The sequence below is a fragment of the Corythoichthys intestinalis genome, chromosome 17 (assembly GCF_030265065.1).
Source record: "Corythoichthys intestinalis isolate RoL2023-P3 chromosome 17, ASM3026506v1, whole genome shotgun sequence".
Classification (NCBI taxonomy): Eukaryota; Metazoa; Chordata; class Actinopteri; order Syngnathiformes; family Syngnathidae; genus Corythoichthys; species Corythoichthys intestinalis.
The window spans coordinates 17,336,654-17,351,555 of record NC_080411.1 but is presented as its reverse complement, the minus strand read 5'-3'; the positions used below and the strand labels follow the sequence as shown (position 1 = coordinate 17,351,555).

The 14,902-nt window shown below is 38.8% G+C and overlaps 1 protein-coding gene across 1 annotated transcript in view; it reads right to left on the bottom strand.

The window, feature by feature from the left end:
* Nucleotides 1–14,902, bottom strand: part of LOC130905111 (electrogenic sodium bicarbonate cotransporter 1-like) — an 82,241-nt gene that overhangs the window by 14,522 nt on the left and 52,817 nt on the right. The window contains exons 13-17 of the mRNA XM_057818145.1: nt 11,981–12,114; nt 7,221–7,483; nt 5,656–5,708; nt 5,394–5,579; nt 2,471–2,584 (exon numbers count right to left, since the gene is read on the bottom strand). Coding sequence (XP_057674128.1) covers nt 2,471–2,584; nt 5,394–5,579; nt 5,656–5,708; nt 7,221–7,483; nt 11,981–12,114 — 750 coding nt within the window. The remainder of the gene's footprint in view (nt 1–2,470; nt 2,585–5,393; nt 5,580–5,655; nt 5,709–7,220; nt 7,484–11,980; nt 12,115–14,902) is intronic.

Sequence of the window (14,902 nt, the reverse complement as noted above, 5' to 3'; positions counted from 1 at the left end):
AATAATAATAATAAAACCAAGGAACCACAATAGGTTACCTAAAAAAATATATTGTCACCTGCATGTCCATACAGTTCAGTTATGGATGTGTTCTAAGTCAAATAAAATCAAATCAACTTTTATTTGTTTAGACCAAATCACAACAAGAGTTATCTCAAGGAGAAAACAAAACATGTTTTAAGGTGCAGTAGCCCTACGCTGGATTTCGACCTACTTGAGCATTGTAGCTTTTTTTGTTTTGCCCCCCCAGGTAAGACTAATGCCCACCCACACCTGGCATCCTGGTAACACCACTGCAAGAATGCGTCAGATTAATCTACTTACTTTAAGTAAATATAACTGTTTTTGTTAAGCCCAAACATCTAAAAGTTGGTCATTTTTCAACTAAATCCAGAAAAATTTGCTTTCAAATATTGTCTTGAAAAATATCTATTCTCGATTTAATAGCATGTCTGACAAGCAAGCTTTTTTTTTTTTTTTTAAAAGTCCTTAAACTTATTTTTGGCTAGCTATTTTTCCTATTTCAAGAAATCTAAGTGAGCGAAATTTAATTGAAGCACTGGCAGATAATTTCACTTATTTTTAGTAGATTTACACTGAAAACAAGGGAATTTAGCTTGTTTTAAGGAGATCTATTTTTGCAGTGTAGCTGCTCAGACACGGAGAATAGGAATCATAAGTGTCCCTATTGTCTGAACAGTTTTAATGTGGGAGTTTGATATACTGTACTCCCATTGTGGTTGTTCATTATGTTAACTCAACCATACTACAACTGGACCTTAACCAGGCCAAAGCCGGACTCTTCCTATCAGGGGTGTTACAAAATATCGAAATGGTGATATATCGTGATACTTTGTATCCCCAAACGTTATCGATATGCTTCTGCCAATAATCGAGATATCGTTTTAAAAAGGTGTCAATGTCTTTAAAAAAAAAAAAAAAAAATCAAAAGGAACTAACAAGTTGTTACCCAAATCTTCCACTATAATAGTGTCTCAGTTTACTCTAAGGCTGCATTGACGGTGCTCGACGCCCAATCCAACGTTCGTTCATTCGAAACCAGAGCATTCACAGTCATTCTGTCCGATTTTCAGGGCATTTACAGGTCATTTCCTGTTGAGTTTGAGTCACTGCCTATTTATTTGGGTGATCCCCAAGTCACTTCCTGTTATGTAACTCAAAATAAGCAGGAAGTGACCCATAAAATACCCAAAATTCAACAGGAAGTAACTGAAAATCAACAGGTAAATGACCTTAAATGGCCCAAAATTACCTCATTGCCTGACATTGGCTGCCACTGACGGCCATAGACGTTCAATCCATTTGAAGTGGGAGGGATGGCAGCGAATGAACGAATGTTCATTCGCTGCCACCCTCCCACTTCAAATGGATTGGATGTCTACTAGTGATAAACTCATTCCAATTCACAGCAGAAGCTTATTTTTCTGTTTATTAGTTGTTTGTAGAATATCATAGAATGATTTCCTGACCAATGTATCGATAATCGTTGTACCGCCATATCGTCAAATCGTAGTTATCGTGAGCTTTGTATCCCAAATCGTATCATATCGTGAGGTACTAAGAGGTTCCCACTCCTACTTCCTATGGTTAAAGCAGGACTCTCACATATAAGAAAGTACACATCTCATGAACATCGAGATTTTGTCTTTTTCATTTTAAGTTGGCCGAATCAATTATATTAAAAGTAAACTAATGAAAATTGATGCTGTAATTTCATTCTTTTAAGAAGCCATGTAACTTGCTATGATCCAAGGTTTTGAACAGGCATAATACTGGTGTGTGGCCACAGTGTACAAATCTGATGTTGCTCACCATGGTCCGCAGTGTGCTCAGGGAGCTTGTGTGTCTGCTCAGACACATGAAAAGTTTGAGGGAACATTGCTTGCCACTAACTGTTTTTACATTTTTGGTGCTGGTTTGCTGGGCCAAATGTTCGCTCGTACAAGCATGCACACCATATGAACGATTTTAACCGGCTGCAGATACGCTTTAGGCCCGAGGTGGCAGTCGCTAGTATAAAAGGCACAAACTCAATATAGCAGCTTTAATCACAGTCACATTACTGGAGCATGTCTGAAAGGGGTTGCGTAATTTCGCCGCAGTGTATATTCTCTTTTCTGGAACCGCGAAAAATCAAAACTGAGGAAAAAAATGGTTGTGTGAAAGAGGCCATTATGTTCTCAAAGACACCTGGCCCTTTTTGTTTCAACTTAAACAGGTTCTTTCACTTCAGCCTGAGTGGCTTTGAATAAAGAGCCAAAGTTTGGACCGGCAGTTCCAATGTGAACAAGCACCGAGAAAGGCGATCGTGTGATCGCTTCACAATGTAGCCAGTGTTTACGGCGAGTGGAGGAATGCCTGTATCAAAGATTCCTTCCCACCCTCATGTTTCAGTGACTGCAGTTTGATAACCAGTGATTAGAACGTCAGAATTGGGAAGTCGGAGTACCTTGAATTCGCTTGGCACTATGAGCTTGGGAGTGTCCACGCCCACCAGAGCGTCCACGCCACAGAAGAGAAGGATGGCCAGGATGATGGCAAAGTCGCTGATCAGCTTCCTCACCTGGAAAACAGACCAAGAGCGTTTGGGATCAAGCCCTACTTGCCTTTGGTTTGTTCATCTTTCATTTAATTTTTCATTTTATTCCAACAGAAGATAAAAAACCCATATGTATACAGTGGGGCGAATAAGTATTTAGTCAACCACCAATTGTGCAAGTTCTCCTACTTGAAAAGATTAGCGAGGCCTGTAATTGTCAACATGGGTAAACCTCAACAGAGACAGAATGTGAAAAAAAACCCCAGAAAATCACATTGTTTGATTTTAAAGAATTTATTTTCAAATTAGAGTGGAAAATAAGTATTTGGTCACCCACAAACAAGCAAGATTTCTGGCTGTCAAAGAGGTCTAACTTCTTCTAATGACGTCTAACGAGGTCTACCTGTATTAATGGCACCCGTTTTAACTCATTATGGGTATAAAAGACACCTGTCCACAACCTCATTCAGTCACACTCCAAACTCCACTACGGCCAAGACCAAAGAGCTGTCGAAGGACACCAGAGACAAAATTGTAGAACTACACCAGGCTGGGAAGACTAAATCTGCAATAGATAAAACGCTTGGTGTGAAGAAATACACTGTGGGAGCAATTATTAGAAAATGGAAGGCATACAAGACCACTGATAATCTCCCTCGATCTAGGGCTCCATGCAAGATCTCCCCCTGTGGCGTCGAAATGATAACAAGAACGGTGAGCAAAAATCCTAGAACCACACGGTGGGACCTAGTGAATGACCTACAGAGAGCTGGGACCACAGTAACAGAGGCTACTATCAGTAACACAATGCGCCGCCAGGGACTCAAATCCTGCACTGCCAGACATGTCCCCCTGCTGAAGCCAGTACACGTCCAGGCCCGTCTGCGGTTCGCTAGAGAGCATTTGGATGATCCAGAAGAGGACTGGGAGAATGTGTTATGGTCAGATGAAACCAAAATAGAATTTTTTGGTAGAAACACAGGTTCTCGTGTTTGGAGGAGAAAGAATACTGAATTGCAACCAAAGAACACCATACCCACTGTGAAGCATGTGGGTGGAAACATGCTTTGGGGCTGTTTTCCTGCAAAGGGACCAGGACGACTGATCTGTGTAAAGGAAAGAATGAACGGGGCCATGTATCGAGAGATTTTGAGTGAAAATCTCCTTCCATCAGCAAAGGCATTGAAGATGTGATGTGGCTGGGTCTTTCAGCATGACAATGATCCCAGACACACAGCCAGGGCAACAAAGGAGTGGCTTCGTAAGAAGCATTTCAAGGTCCTGGAGTGGCCTAGCCAGTCTCCAGATCTCAACCCCATAGAAAATCTCTGGAGGGAGTTGAAAGTCCGTGTTGCCCAACAACAGCCCCAAAACATCCCTGCTCTAGGGAAGATCGGCATGGAGAAATGGGCCAAAATACCAGCAACAGTGTGTGAAAAGCTTGTAAAGAGTTACAGAGAACGTTTGGCCTCCGTTATTGCCAACAAAGGGTACATAACAAAGTATTGAGATGAACTTTTGGTATTGACCAAATACTTATTTTCCACCATGATTTGCAAATGAATTCTTTGAAAATCAAACAATGTGATTTTCTTTTCTTTTTTTCCCACATTCTGTCTCTCATGGTTGAGGTTTACCCATGTTGACAATTACAGGCCTCGCTAATATTTTCAAGTGGGAGAACTTGCACAATTAGTGGTTGACTAAATACTTATTTGTCCCACTGTAAAATTTGGAAAATCCTTTGGATGCTCTTTGGTTACTGTTGAGATTTTACTGTATACATAACGTGAATTGGTCTTGAAAAGTCCTCTGATTTTAAAGTTGTAAATTTGATGAGTTGGTTCATTGGTTCTCTGTGAGTGGATTTATTTATGATTCTTATTGCTTTTTTCTGTAATCTGACTATAGCCTCTGTATTTGTTAAGTCAGTATGGGAGAGCAATACAAAAGGAGAGATACAAATATGCAATGGAGAATTGGTTTTTTTTCAAATTTTCCCCACAACAAAGCAAACTAGTGTTCTCTGCAAACAACATAGATTTGAATTACTAGATGTTTTACAAATATTATTGATATGCAAAATAAACAACAGTGGCTCCAAAATTGAGCCCTGTGGAACCTTTCACCTTTTTTTTACCAAAGCCTAGTTGTATACAGTGATCCCTCGTTTTTCGCGGTTGATGGAGACCAGAACCCGTCGCGATAAGTGAAAAACCGCAAAGTAGCACCACCCCCTCCAAAAAAAAAAAAAAAAAGTGTGTGTTCAATGTATTTTATTCAGATTTAGCATTGGAAATTGATAAATGTAAGTAATGTTTTTTCACTTTTTTTCCCCAAAGTATAATTTTCAAGCGCACTTCCTTACCCCCTCACCCCCCCGCCCGCCCGCCCATACGCACAAAGGGCCTGTCCGTTCCAAGGCAGCACTTGCAACACTTCATTGAGTGAGTCTACTCAAATCCTCTCACTTAAATGAGTTGCCACAGCAAATGGTTAACAAGGTAAACGATGATTGACGCATGTGGCGCTTCTGAAGTTAGTGACTCTGGCCAGATCAAACACAAACATCTGTCAACATCGTTAACTTTAATAAGCAACTCCAGTGCAGTGCCACAGTGCCTGAGGAGAGGGAGCGAGAGTGAGACTAGGGGATAGGCTCGGGACAGCTCATCTGTGTTTTTAGTTATTTATTTATTTAATTGAAAAAAAAACCCGCGATGGACTGAGGTCGCGAAGTTTGAAGCGCGAAGCAGCGAGGGATCACTGTATACTTTTTTCAAATTTTTGGGGAACGGAAAGGCAAAAAGTCTGCTTTGTGTACAAAACTCACTTTGGTGGGAAAAAAGCGACTAGTCTTGAACTTCTTGAGCGCCATGGAGCAGGTGTAGGTCCCGAAGAACAAGATGAAGGACATGAGGGTGATGTCAGGCACGTAGCGGCAGGCCTCGCCAACCAGGCGCCCGCCGTACGTGACGCACTGGCTACGGCTCAGGGACGCCCAAGTGGCGTTCTCCGACTGTCGGGAGGAGGCAAAAAAATCTCGTTCAAAAAGAGAAGTGGCTACCGTCGGCCAGAAATCAAAGGCCGCGTACCAGGTCGGAACTGTTTGTCCAGGCGGCGACGTCATGAAGGTCGGTGTTGTTGCCTTGGAGGAGAAAAATAAGCAACAATAAAAATCACTTCGGCGACGATAAGACAAGGAGTCGGCATACGCCAACGCGAGCTTGTAACGCCTCTTATCTCCTCTGGAAGTCGTACAAAGACAGAGTTGATCACATTAAAATGGGTGGACACACCTTGTGCTAGTGAGCAGATTACAAATGTGGGTGTTCTGGAGTCGCAAAATTGTAACAACTTACTAGATTTGGGACAAAATATCGTTTGACGATATGTCACGACACGAAACGTTACGATACACGATTGTGATATAATGCCACATGACGTGAGCAGTATAGTTCACAAATTAAAATCCCATTACTGATCTAGCAATCTTACCACAAGTAGCAATCATTCATTTTGTGGCGCTCATGAGGACAGATAAGGAGAACAGACTTCCACGATAGTAGACAAGTAAAAGCAAGTCATTAAATGGTAATTGAAACTTAAGGGTTTGAAAATGAAGCTAAAATTATTGATCACATGACAACAAACTACCGTATTGGCCCGAATATAAGACGGCCCTGTTTATAAGACCCCCCCCCCCTCTCTTTTTCAAGACTCAAGTTTAAAAAAAAGACTTTTTGAACACCAAATTAATTTTTATAAAGAAAATTACAGTACATCCCAAACAAATGATTATAACAATATATTTGAGAGAAAAAGCATGTTATTTTGCCTCGTTCAAATCTTAATATCTGAACATTTAAATATGTAAACTAAAGTGCAATCACATTCGTAAATGAATGGCTTCTGGTTTTTTAAATGTAAATAAACCAATCTATTGTGATTAAACAACAAAATTGCAATAACTGTATTAACCATCAATTCAAGTCTAACTAACTGTAGTCTTGAAACAAATATGAATAAGGAACAACAATGCAAACTGGTCAAAACAGAGTAGCTGAGATCTGTCATGACAGAACATCGCTTCAATAATATCTGGCGCCATCTAGCGTCGTGAATGGGGAGAGTAGATTAGATCTGTCATGACAGAACATTGCTTCAATGATATCTGGCGCTATGTAGCGTTGTGAATGGGTATAATGACTAGACCGCGAATATAAGACGATCCCCTCTTTTTCAGTCTTATCTCAATGCAAAAAACACTGTCTTATATTCGGGCCAATACGGTAAACAGCATAACTAGCAATAAATGAAACAACTGGAACAGTAACTGAAGAAATATTTATCTTACAACATGAACTTTGAACTTTTTTTTTTGCCACAGAGCCGCATTGCATGCTGGGATGAGAGTCGCACTATATCTATACTATACTTTATACTATAGTCTGTAGTGCATTTGATACTGAACAAGAATAAATAAGTATCGTGAGTTTAGCTATATTGTCCCATCCCTAGAACATACACTGTTTGCTGAAAATACGATGGAATCGTTTCAAGAATGAGTCATTGGAGTGAACTGTTTATGTATTATAATGATTCAGATCATAATTGGAGTGAATTTGATCATATGGTAAAGGGTATGAATTTGACTGACCGGGCTCGCAGCTGCAGTCATACTGCGTGACCAGTTCGGGGCTGTAGTGCGCGTGGATGGGGTTGTGGTGCGCCAGCTTGATCATCTTCTTGAAGGCGTCGTAGATGAAGATGAAGCTGATGAGCGCCGAGAAGCCTTCCTCCGTGAAACGCGTGAAGTACTGCACCAGGAAGCTGGCGTCGGTGGCCACCAGCATCAGGCAGAACACGCCCGACCACAAGCCGATCCACAGGCGGAACTCCAGGTAGTCCAAACCGTTGTCCCTAACAAATTACGTGTTTAGGGAAATAAGTCCTTGCTGACTTAAATTATTTTTTCCATGCATAGTATATCCATTCTAACATAAAAAATAAGGCTGCAACAATTAATTGATTAAATCAGCTGAAATTGATGAATAAACTAGTTGCCTACGAATTTGATAATTGATTTTTGCTGGCAGCTGCACTCAGGTTGGGTTGCTGAATCAATTTGTCGAGAGTTAGATTGTCTTTTGTTCAGTTCGAGCCAGTGTGCCTCCGTCAGAGGTGTGTAAATGAAGCCATTTGCATTGTTTGTATTATTCATTAATAGGACGTTAGTCCTTAGCACGGAGCGCTAAGCTTGTTAGCGATGTTGCTAATCAGTTAGCACTTGAGTTATTGTTAGATAGAAAAGTTGTCTAATTTCTTTTTATAAAGAAACCACATTCATATCAAAGCTTAGAGTCTCCTTTCAACACAAATTCCCATTCAAACTGTAAATTGTCATACAAGAGAGTGTGCTTTCAAATTGGATATGGACTGTATTTATGAACAACAGTTTAATAAAGAAAACTGATTCATTACAATCTGTCAGTCTGCTTCTTTTTTTTTTTTTTTAAATACCCAGAACCTTTATTAAAAACAAGTTTCGTGTACTTGAAACAGTACAGTTGTAGACTACAGTCAAGTCAGGAAGCTGTAATAAAGTGTTTTTGAAGGAAATAGTCACCCATTTTGTCTTCATTGTTACCTACCCCCAAACAATCAAATTGCTCTAAAAGTACTGAAATGTACAATTACTAAAATTCAGCATATTTTACTTTTTCTAATAGAAGAAAGATATTTGAATAAACGTTTGTTCATGAAATTGACCATTCAAATTAGTTACAGTTTGACTTTGAAAAAAAAAAATACTGACATGTATTAAAATAACTCAAATATTGTATTTCAGCCTACACTTCAAAGCAACACTACGTAACTTTGCAGTTTTGGTCGATATTAGCGACGCCAGTGGACAAACGCGATAGTGTTGTGCCTTAAGGTAGACTGCGTTTCCATAGAAGACCAGTGCACACCCGTGCAGTGTCGTAAATTAATCAATCAATCAATCAATCAATTAAAAATCAATATCCCAGTCACCTGTAGATGGATTAAACAACATTTCTTTTTCCAGCGGTTGTGTGAAGGATGAATAGTAATAAGGTAATGAATCCAGGTGTGGCTAAACAATAGTGTATGATCGATAGCAACAGTGTGGCTTAGGGGCAGTTTACATGGCGACTCTGCGACACAAAGATGCAATGACTGAGTTGCGGACTCGCTGAATCCTACCTCCAAAGTGGAAGAATCCGATTGCGGGGGGTTGAGGGGGGCTTCCTCGGCATGCATATCAAAGGCTCCTGCGGCACGAGACCGCGTCGTTAACGTCAGCACTCGTACACGTCACATTGGGCGTGCGCAGCGGTGCTACTAAACACTAAAAACGGCAAATATGAATGTCAGCTTTAATTTACCGTTTTAAATCATATTTTCAAATTAAATATGTTGAACGTTTCAATTTTTGTGCCTTTTCGAACAAAAGAAAACTAAAATTGCTTCGAGTGGGTATTTTTTTCCCGGGCTGAGGGAGCTTGGTGGGGTCAAAGTGCATCATTCTCTTGCCCAGTAAATCTGCACTGCCCCCTAGGGCCTGGCATGAATACTACATTGTTTTCATGCGGTCTCCATTTGTTCAAATGGAGACGCAAATGCAAATTTTTCGTATTCTCGGAGAGTCACCATGTAAACGGCCCCTTAGTGTGGCTAACCCCCCAACCCCACCCCATCCGAACTTGGGGAGGCGTCACGCCAGCGAGTGAAAGCCGTGCCAATGTTTAGTCTGTATATCCTAGTAGTCTCTCTTTTTTTCCTCCTCAGACAAAACTTTTTGTCTCTTTTGTTGCTCTGCCATCTTTGCAAAATTCGCGCGAAAGCGTCCGCATCAGTCTTTAGAATAAATTGGGAAACGGGGAAGTGAAGTATGCCGTAAAGCAGTCAGCACATTTGTAGGGTTTTTTTGTGTGTGGCAGGGTTCTTTGTGTGGCAGGGTTCCTGCCAACCTCCTCAAAGTTAATAAGTGCCGGTGAAAGCGATACAGAGCCCCTCCTGATATAAAACCTCTCCTACAAAAAACCTAATCTGGATGCCTCAATCATTAGTAATTACAGGCCAATGTCAAATCTGACATTCCTGGGGAAAATTATCGAAAGAAAATTATCTGGATTTCGGCCACAACACAGCACCGAGACCGTGCTTATCAAAGTCCTAAATGATATTTGTCGGAATACCGATGCAGGCAAATCATCAGTTCTGTTACTATTGGATCTCAGCGCCGCATTCAACACGGTTGATCACAACATACTACTCAGCAGATTGGAACAGTGGGTAGGGCTTACTGACACTATACTTCAGTGGTTCACATCCTATTTACATGATAGGGATTTCTTTGTGTCAATCGGAAACCCTCAGTCAGAACGAACCAAATTAACGTGTGGAGTCCCTCAAGGGTCAATTCTTGGACCACTCTTATTTAACATTTATATGCTTCCCTTAGCTCAGATAATGGAACAGTATGACATCTCCTATCACGCCTATGCAAATGACACACAACTGTACATTTCTGTGTCCCCACATGATTATAGTCCCTTAGTCTCCCTGAGTAAATGCATTCATCAAATCAATGAATGGATGTGCCAGAATTTTCTCCAGTTAAATGTGGAGAAGACAGAGGTGATCATTTTTGAGCCAAAAAAGGAAAGGTCAAAGATAAGCAGGCAACTTAGCTCAATGTCACTTACAGCTACAAATCAAGTCAGAAACCTTGGCGTAATTATTGACGCCGACCTAAAATTTGATAGCCATCTAAAGTCCGTCACTAAATCCACTTATTACCACCTAAAAAATATAACCAGAATTAAGGGGCTTCTGACTCAACAAGACATGGAAAAACTTATGCATGCATTCATTTTCAGCAGATTGGACTATTGCAACGGTATATTTACGGGTCTTAATAAAAAATCAGTCAGGAAGCTGCAGCTAGTACAGAATGCTGCAGCCAGAGTCCTCAACAAATACAAGGAAGCTGGACCACATCACACCGGTTTTAAAATCGCTACACTGGCTTCCAGTGAGTCAAAGGATTGACTATAAAATACTACTGCTCGTCTACAAAACACTTAAAGGCCTTGGACCAAAATACATGCTTGATTTGTTAGATTCCTATGAGACATCTAGACCCCTAAGGTCGTCTGGAACCGGTCTTCTGCATGTTCCAAGAACAAGAACCAAGCAGGGTGAGGCAGCATTTATGTATTATGCTCCTCACCTCTGGAACAAGTTACCTGAACGTCTGAAGTATGCTCAAACTGTTAGCTCTTTTAAATCAGGGCTAAAAACGCTTTTGTTTAGCACTGCATATCCATAACTGTCTATATATTTCAATCTACTTGCTTTCTATTCCTCTTGTGCTTATCTCCATTGCTGATTTCAATTATCATTATTAGTAGTAGTTTGTGTTTTATTTTTATTTATTTATTTTTATTCTATTTGTTATTAAATGCGATTTTTATGTATCATTTTATTTCCGATTTTGATTGTCTTGGTTTTTACGTTGTAATGATTTAAATGTGATTTTTATGATCTTCATGTGATTTAAAGCACTTTGAATTGCCTTGTCTTGAATTGTGCTATATAAATAAATTTGCCTTGTCTTGCCTAAAAGTTGTCATTCATCTTATCACGGATGATGTGAAAATATTTTATCAAGGTTGAAAAGTTACCTTGTGTTGCTTTAAATGAAGATGGCTTTCATTTAAAATACATTTGATCACAGATGTATAATTTTATATTCACTTCTCTACACTTTCTCATATACGAAACACATTAAAATTTCATTTTTCATTCTTCAAATTCATATTAATATAAAACGCATTCTGAGTATTGCAATAATGATAAAGTGTATCCCTTTTTTAATATCGAACATTTATGAAGAGACATTGAATGAATGAAGTGGGTTGGTTTTCACGACGTCTATTGATTGTTTGATTGATTTAACATAAACGTATTAAAACAAGACATGTTCGATTAGTTAAAAAATGTATTCCAACAGTTTTTCAAGCATCAGTTATTATTCTTTATCTCATAAAACAATGGGTGCGCCACTCTTCAGCAAAAACTGGCTTCAATTATTCATCATGGAACAGGACAGACGGGCACGCCAGTTGGTAACATTAGTAGGGGAGGACGTGTCAATCATTGTTACGGAAACGGTTGCCTGACTTTTGGCACGGGGTTACCAGCGGCCCAAATTAGACGTTTAATATTCAAACATTTCTTTGGCTTACGGAAACGGTTGCCCATGTCTGGCCAAAATTGGTATTTTTGATTGATATTGAAATTTAATATTAGACAGGTGTTGCAGGGTGCATTTGAAATTGTGTTCTAGCCACAAAATAACAAAGAGGAAAATGTGTGAAAACAGACTTGCTGAAGTTGAAGAGAAGCCTCTCGAAGACCAGAACGGGTCCGGTGCTGCTGAGGATGGTGAGCGGCTGACCCGCCAGCAGGCAGAACACGGAGCCCGTCAGAGCCGTGCCCAGGAAACTCTCCAACACGCCCTGAAAAGTCAACGCAACCTCCATCAATATTGTCACTGAAAGATGAGCATTCATAGCTAGTCCTTCTAGTATCAGCGAATTGGACGTTAATCATTGTCAATGGAAGGCTATGAGTTCATTTTGAGTCACTTCCTTGTCATCTTAAAATATTACGGGTCACTCCCTGTAAATTTTGCATCGTTTTCTGCTGATTTTTCAGACATTTCAGGGCTGCTTCCTGTTGATTTTTGAACAGTGGCGTCAGTAGGCCATTTTTCATTATTTAGGGGGGCTTCATCTTAAGCCCCCCTAAATAATTTGGTGTTGTTTTATTTTAAAAAAAAAAAAAAAATATATATATATATATATATATATATATATATATATATATATAAGAAAATGCTGACATATTCACTGTGAAGTTGCCAGAATAATAATTAAAATCAATAATCATATAAACTGTCATTACTACCTTAAATATTTTTTTTCCCCGCATTCAGTCTCTGCGCACGTCTTACCTTTGCTGTTTTGCGGTCAAAAGTTATATCCCAGCTCTAAAGTAACGCTGCTACTCAGCTGCTGCTAGCTAGTTAGTCTGAAACGCATTGTAAAGGTCCCAGTGTGAAATGCATTGTGAAGGTCCTAGTCGAGTTAAGTGTGCACTCTTGTTACCACGATCTTTGGGATGATTTCCTTCTGGAGCATCAGCTGTGTTTCTCACTTTACGCATTTATGAGTACAAGAGCTGAGCTCATTCACGTATGATTGTTTATATTTGTTTAGAATGTGGAGACAATTGCTTTATTATCAAATTCCAAAGGGTTTGTTGAATCCACATGGGAAAGTTGTGGGGTTTGGTACCTTTAGCAAGGTTAAGAATCACTGCTTTGTAGCAGTATTGGGCAGTAAAAGAGTCCTTTTAATTGTATTATTTAGTTTCAATATTTTATCTTTTTTATTCCTAAAAATATATTTTTAAAATGTAATGAAAAATTAATAGTAATGATAAAAATAAGAAGAAACAGATGATAGAAATAAATATATAATAAATATAATAAATAAAAATAGAGTGATCTCTCATTTTTTGCAAAAAATGAAAATCCATGAAGTGGAGGTGGAGCATATTTACATTTTTTTTTCTGGAGTGTATTTATTCATATTTACTAGAATTGGAAAGAGATACATACATACAAGACATATTTTTCGCTGTAAAAGAAAATTATTTGTCATAATACATGCACATATACTAACATTTGATGTACACTTTGTAAATATGTGTGTGTGAATAAATTGAATTGAATTTTTAAATACTGTAATTTTTTTTTTAAATTGAAAAAATCTGACATGTACTGAGGGCGCGTAGTAGCGAGGGATTACTGTAATATGAAATATAATAATAAGAAAATTAGGGCTGTCAAAATTATCGCGTTAACGGGCGGTAATTAATTTTTCTTTAATTAATCATGTTAAAATATTTGACACAATTAACGCACAGGCCCCGCTCAGACAGATTTTAATGACAGTACAGTGAAATGCCCACTTGTTAATTGTGTTTTGTGGAGTTTTGCTGCCCTCTGCTGGCGCTTGGGTGCGACTGATTTTATAGGCTTCAGCACCCATGAGCATTGAGTAAGTAATTATTGACATCAACAATGGCGGGCTACTAGTTTATTTTTTGATTGAAAATTTTACAAATTTTATTAAAACGAAAACATTAAGAGGGGTTTTAATATAAAATTTCTATAACTTGTACTAACATTTATCTTTTAAGAACTACAAGTCTTTCTATCCATGGATCGCTTTAACAGAATGTTAATAATGTTAATGCCATCTTGTTGATTTATTGTTATAATAAACAAATACAGTCCTTATGTACCGCATGTTGAATATATATATATATATATATATATATATATATATATATATATATATATATATATACATCTTGTGTCTTATCCTTCCATTCCAACAATAATTTACAGAAAAATATGGCATATTTTATAGATGGTTTGAATTGCGATTAATTACGATTAATTTTTAAGCTGTAATTAACTCGATTAAAAATTTTAATCGTTTGACAGCCCTAAAGAAAATACATATCATTGTTGTCCACATACTATGTGCCACACTTGTACCAAATGTTAATAATATGGCCTACATGACTCAAAATGTGTGGATTTATTATTTTTTTTCTTGAAAGTACTGTCAGTTAAGACAAATTCAGGTGAAAAAAACTGCTCACTCAGCAGGAGGTAGCATATTCCCACACACACAACACACGTTGTACATACGAGGCTGCAGAGCCGGCCAATCAGGACAAGCCTGTTTGTGTTAAACTTCACTCCATATGTCAATATGAATATCAATGTTTCCCTAGAAAGATCCAAGGAGAGCTCGTCAGTGTGTGAGTGAAAAGTAAAAAAGATCAGCTCGGGGATTCCCTTTGCTGGCTCACTGAAAATTTGCTTGTGCGTGTAGAGGTCAGTGAAAACGCACAGCCGTGAAGTAATCCAGATCTGCGGTTATTTACGGCCCGCTTAAATCCCACCCCTGACCGGCCGACTCATGTCTCCACAGAAGCCGCCAGGATGCCGCACATGACTCGGCACGACTCGGTAGATAAATTTTGGAAATTATTTCTCAAAAACAACCCGCTTACAGTAGTACATCTTGTAGTTGTAAAATATGCCACAGCCTAGTTAAGAAAAAAATTAATAACATCTAAAGTCGAAAATCAACTATGTGCATTGACTTTATGTTTCTTGCAAGAACTGAACTCCTTCATGCACAAATTATTATTTTTTTTTAT